At 34.2% G+C, this 5,850-nt stretch overlaps 1 protein-coding gene across 1 annotated transcript; it reads right to left on the bottom strand.

Annotated features, from left to right (window-relative positions):
- Positions 1–1,142: 1,142 nt before the first annotated feature.
- LOC149387878 (uncharacterized) lies at positions 1,143–2,201 on the bottom strand. Its single transcript, XM_089624012.1, has one exon. The coding sequence runs from the start codon at positions 1,763–1,765 to the stop codon at positions 1,328–1,330; it is 438 nt and encodes a 145-aa protein (XP_089480138.1). The 5' UTR covers positions 1,766–2,201; the 3' UTR covers positions 1,143–1,327.
- Between the last annotated feature and the right edge of the window lie 3,649 nt (positions 2,202–5,850).

Consider the following 5,850-nt stretch of genomic DNA (forward strand, 5'->3'; position numbering starts at 1 on the left):
AGTGACATCGAGAATTTTTTTCCCCGTTATAATCTAAGATATGGGATGGAATTGGAATATCTGTTTAATCCCATTTAGTATCGTTTTAATATTTTTTTTAAGTTGTATTATTATTATTTTTTTTACATGGGTAAGTTACTTAAAAATTAAAGTAATCAATAATATACTAAAAATTATATATATGAGATTCTCGGAACCATAAAATATGGTATCGAGAATTTCTAATTCCATGAAAAATGGTTCCATGATTTTAGGTACCATTTTTGACAATTTCGGAAATCTCATATATCAAAATTAATCTACATTCTTAAAAGTTATGATAGATATGACAAGAGCAACTCCGACCACAATATTAAAATTTTCATTGAAATTACACAACTTCAATCAAATTTTACCAACAATTGAAGACAAACTGTTACAAACAAGGCAAGGGGTTTAAAATAGGTGGTCCGGTCTATAGAGTCTTTTTGCACACTCCTAATTCCAGCTGTCATTTGTATAAATAACCGTAACTATACATATTCAAGAAAATATGTCTTTAACCAAATTTTCTTCCCAAAGATTAGATATTCAATTTTTTTCGTTACTTTTCCTAGGAAAACAGAAGCATGTGAGTTTGTATTAAACATAAGCCCTAATACATGCTTATAAATTGCAGGGAAAGTACAATGATATGTCTCGGCTCAATACTTTGATCCGTTCAACATATTCCCTATATGCCGAGGTTGCCTATTGACATAGACCAGGGTACAAATATTAAAAACAGAGAGAAAGATACGAGTTATTATTATTATTTTTGGTTTATTAGTGTACTTCATATATAGTAAATTAAATTAATTAGTAGGTCTCTATCTATCTCAGTCTATCTGGGGAGACTCATCGTCCAAAATAGCGCGAAACGAAAACGCCAAGCCAAGAAATGTTTTCATACCAAATTGTTTTCTTCTTCAATTATTCATATAAAGGTGAATCCAAATGTCTAATATTAACGGGTTTTCAGATATAAAATAAAACAAAAAACAGCAGGCAATAATTAATGGCGTGTATTCAAATATAGAAACACAATAAGCATAGAGCCCAACAGCAGAGCAGACCGTGTTTGAAAAGTCACTCTTACTCTCATTATCAATGCCAATAATATATAATATATGGAATAATTTTCTTTTTCAAAAATCTTAGCATTAATGACCAATCTCAGCAATCTTATTCCATTGCCCATCAATGAAAAAAAAGCTCTCCAAATTAATCGAAATTAACAACACCTAATGACAAAATTACCAATGCGACTTCTGTAACAACAATAATATTAAATAATAAAAAAACAAAATCAAGACTGACTAGTACTTGCATTTGCATGTGAGTTTAGCTTTATCTTCTGCTTTTGCTTTTGCTTTTGTCGTTGCTTCTGTTGGTGGATTTGCTCCTCCGTCAGCTCTTCTTCCCGGGGCTCCTCCTCCGGCGGCGGGATCACCGGAGTGGCCACCGGGATCTCCGGAGGCGCCGTCGCCGGCGGAGGAGGAGGGCCGATAGTGCCGTCGAGACACGTGGAGCACTTGCGTTCGACCCAGCCCTCGACGTCGTACGAGTAGTGGCCGCGGCGGCCGGAGCAGAGTCGTCCGATCATGCCGGCGATGGCGCCGAGGACGGCGATCACGGCGAGGACTCCGATAACGGGCCCAACGGAGCCGTGGGCCGGGTGGGCCCGGTAAGTCTGGCCCATCGGAGGGGATTGGACCTGTGGTTGGTCCACCGTGGAAGATGACATTTTGAAAGAAAGAAAGAAATGAGTTTTGTTGAGGTTTTTGGTTTTTTTTTTTTTTCCCTAGTGGGTTTGTAAGAAGTTTTTGGCTTTTGTAGGTTTGGAAAGGAGAGGGAAATGAAAAGCTCGAAGAAGATTTTTCATGGTCTTTGAAAGGATTTTTTGATTAAAAGAGGATGGAAAGAAGAGAAATAGAGTGATAGTGTTTAGTGTTTTTTTTTTTTTTTTTTTTTTTTTTTTTTTTTTTTTTAATGAGATTGGAGATTATTTTATTTTATTTTATTTCTTCCTTCTTCTTGATGAATTGTTTGCGACTTGTGAGAGTTCAAGAGAGAGAATATGCTTGAAGAATTTTTGTCTTTTTGGTAAAAAGAGTAAAGAATGGAATGGTGTTAAAGGAGAATGAGGTCTCTAAAACAAGGCCCGAATGAAAAGCCTTCTAAAAATGGGGAAGTCTTTAATTATCTTTTTAATTTGGCATTATTTATTTTGAAAGCAAATGACATGAAGTTTATTGCTTTATACTTATCTACCTGTTTATGAAGTAAACGTGAGAGATCTACAATTTATAGTGTGTGATACATTTGAAAGTAGAAAAGAAAGCTTTCTCTCCAAGGATATTCATTGACACGTTAAACTAGCTGAAAATTTAAATGGAGAAATCTTAATGTGCATATAAAAATATGAGAAAAAGGAAACAAAAGTTGAGCCCTCCACGTGAGAAATTTAATAAACATACAACGTAACTAAAGGTAGCATTCTATATACTTTAATCGTTAAAAAAAAAAATTAGAGAATGGGATCTAAGTGTACTCAATCGAAAATATTAAGTATTTGTATCGTTATTTTGTCTCAAAATATTGATTTTTTTAAAACTTAAACAAGATATTTTTATCTTTAACAAAATATTACACACCTCTCGGAGAAGCTCCTTGATAGATGAGACCAATCTAGCTCCCATGGAACATTGTGTAACACAATTTGTGTTTCTATAGCCTCTCACACACGTTCAAAGAGATTCGCACAAACGTTTTTAACTTCACTCCACATCTTTGAAATCGGATTTAATCATATTGAGCCAGATATCTAGTGTTTCGACTGTGTGATTTGAAAGATAGAAGATCAAATGGGATACAAATGAAGGAAGTTAAAATATTATGTGTGAAATATGTTTTTATCTCAATGAAAACATTGTGTATATTTTTTTTTGTGATAGATAAAAATAAATATAAAATATTTATTAATGTATATGAATAATAAAATGTCTAATACATCTTTATTCTTAACCATGTAACAACAAAAATGCAACTCTAGCTAAAACAAGCAATGATGGTCAGCGAAAGAAGGGGTCAAAATAAGCTCATTTGTGGTTAAAAGGTAGATGAAATAGAGCACAAATAGACGATAATGACCAATTAGACAAAATAATAAATAAAGCAAAATGTTCCATTCTAAAAGTGGTCATATTTTGGCCAAATCAAAACAGAATTTCCATTCCAGTAATATTCAAATAAATAAAACTAAAAAGTACTACAATGTTTAGAAAAAAAAAATCACAAATAAGTGTGGACGGAACAAAAATGGTCTACTACTATTCCATAAACTGAATTATTCATTCAATTATAGTTGAAACCGAAATGAAAATCCGATTCTGGTTTATTATTGGAATGGAAAGAGAATTTCATTTATCTTCCCTTTCAATAGCCCGTGTTTAACTCTATTAAGATTTTTTTTTTCAATAGTCCGTGTTAAAAAACTTGAAGAACATATTTGTAATTGTGTATTGGTTGTGTTTTACATTGATTTTAAAGCCATAGTAATAAGTCATATAACTTCGCAGTCCTCCAAGTCCAAATGCCTATTTTAAGGTTATGTCCAAATGTAATTAGTGCTAATTATCTTACTATGCAAGAGAAGATAATTCTCTTTCAGATCTATCGATCAAAGGTACTTGTGTCGAGACATACGATCCCCATAAGTCTGCTTTTATGTTGGAGGTCAAAAAGTCAAAAACATTTTTCTTTCAAAGCTAATTGGACCACTTGTATATTTTAATTTATTTTTCAAAAAGTTTAATTTTTTTTTTACCTCTCTTTTTTCTTTTTTGCATCCAGCTCTTTCGGTGCTCCTTTCTCCAATTATTCACTAAACAACAAGCTGACATGTCACAACTTGACTCACAACTCACACATCCTTCGCAAATCAAACAAATGTCACATTAAATGAAAAGAAAAGTGGGAAATAAACAAACGTTGTAAAAAAAAAACTTGAATGCATACAATTTTTCTTGTTTAACATTTTACATTTATTTTCGTAGGACACCATTAAACCTTAATAGGTGCTTTTTTTATATATATAAAAAAAGACTTCAAAAATATATATTGATAAAAGCGGACCACAAATAATTTTGAATACAATAAACTAATTCATATTTATTACTACACGCACGTTATGCTAGCTTGTAAATTTTTATATTTTGAATGAATATTTATTCAAATTAGAATAGTTTGACAACTCATTTTAGTGATGTGGCGACATAAAAAGTTGGTGCCTATTACTGTCACATTACAATGAACAAGTCAAAATATCCACTAATGATTTCACACACTTGGACATGCATAAACATTTCATGAAAAATAGAGATAATCATTTTTTTTTAATAATACATAGTTGTTTCGTCACTATGGTAGCAGCCAGCAGGGTTCTGTTTTTGTAACAGCCTTCAAAAACAAGGTAAAACTTAAAATATTACAATACTTAAGTCTAAAAAAAATCATTATAGTGCTTGTAAATTGTAATGAAGCAAATATGAAAAAACAATTTAATCAAACATGTAAAATAGAGTACATTTTTTAAACATTGAAAACATAATTTGTACAGATTCTAACAAATATTTAAATATATTTAAACTCTTGATACAATATAAATATTTTAAAATTTTTATATAAAATGAACACTTGAATATAAAATGGATCATTCCAATTAGTTTTTAAGATTTAATGGATGGTTGAGATTAGTTTAAACAAAATTGCCATCATTCTGAAAAATCACGTAAAAATTATAAAATCGCAAAAATTACAAAACTATTCATTTCACTCAATTTAATTTATATCTATTATATTATACACCTTCAAATTTCTTATATACATGAAAAATTTCCAATTTAACAGTAAAATCACACTTGCAGCACATTAACAGATGAGGCTTACTTACCCAAGATAGATTGTTTTCTCCTTATACGTCTATGTTTATGTAATTATTTTTTTGTAACAGTATTTTAAATCAGTTATTCGATTTGTTAAACATGAATATACGAATAAATCAACGGTATTAATATTGTTGAATTCATTCAAAATAAAATTTAGAATTTTATTTTGTATTAAAGTTTGTAGTAATTCCTTTACAGTTAATAATATATATTCCCTTATAGTTGAACTAAACGAATATATATGTCCAAGGTGCTACAAACTTACAAAGCACTTTCACGAACTTTGCCAGCAAATATTTTAAGGGGCCATACGTGATACGACAAAATATTAAATGATTAATGAGGGATGAGCACTCTCTCGTGAAAGCCCATCAGCAGGGAAGACAAAACCCTAGCCGGGATCTGGGCGCCCGGTGTGGCTCCGACCCGGGGGGGAGGCATCGCTGGAGGAGACGACGCTGGTGGTCCGGTTCAGCTCGGCCTCGGCTCAGCTCTCCTCTCCTCCACCGATCCAGACGCCACGCCAGATCCGCCACCGATCCAGACGCCTCGGCCCCGGTTCAGCTCGGCCTCGGCTCAGCTCTCCTCTCCTCCACCGATCCAGACGCCACGCCAGATCCGCCACCGATCCAGACGACAGATCCGCCACAGCCTTGCTCGGAATCTACGCCACCACCGTCGATGCAGATCTCAAGCTGCGAGGCAAGCGTTCCGGGATCGTGGGCTCGAGGAGACGCAGATCTCAAGCTGCGAGTCGAGCGATTCGGGATCGTGGGCTCGAGGAGACTCGAGGCGTTCGGGTCAGCCGTGGCGAGGAGACTCGAGGCGTTCGGCCTCACGGAGGAGACGCGCCACGTGGCGGACGGAGAGCTATGGACAGCGC

This window comes from Urtica dioica, chromosome 8 (genome assembly GCF_054948205.1).
Source record: "Urtica dioica subsp. dioica isolate 48M chromosome 8, U.dioica_male_clone48M_v1_H2, whole genome shotgun sequence".
NCBI classification, from domain to species: Eukaryota; Viridiplantae; Streptophyta; class Magnoliopsida; order Rosales; family Urticaceae; genus Urtica; species Urtica dioica.

Bases quoted from the DNA above. Each gene is read 5' to 3' on its own strand.
- LOC149387878 (XM_089624012.1), bottom strand. From the start codon at position 1,765: ATGTCATCTTCCACGGTGGACCAACCACAGGTCCAATCCCCTCCGATG.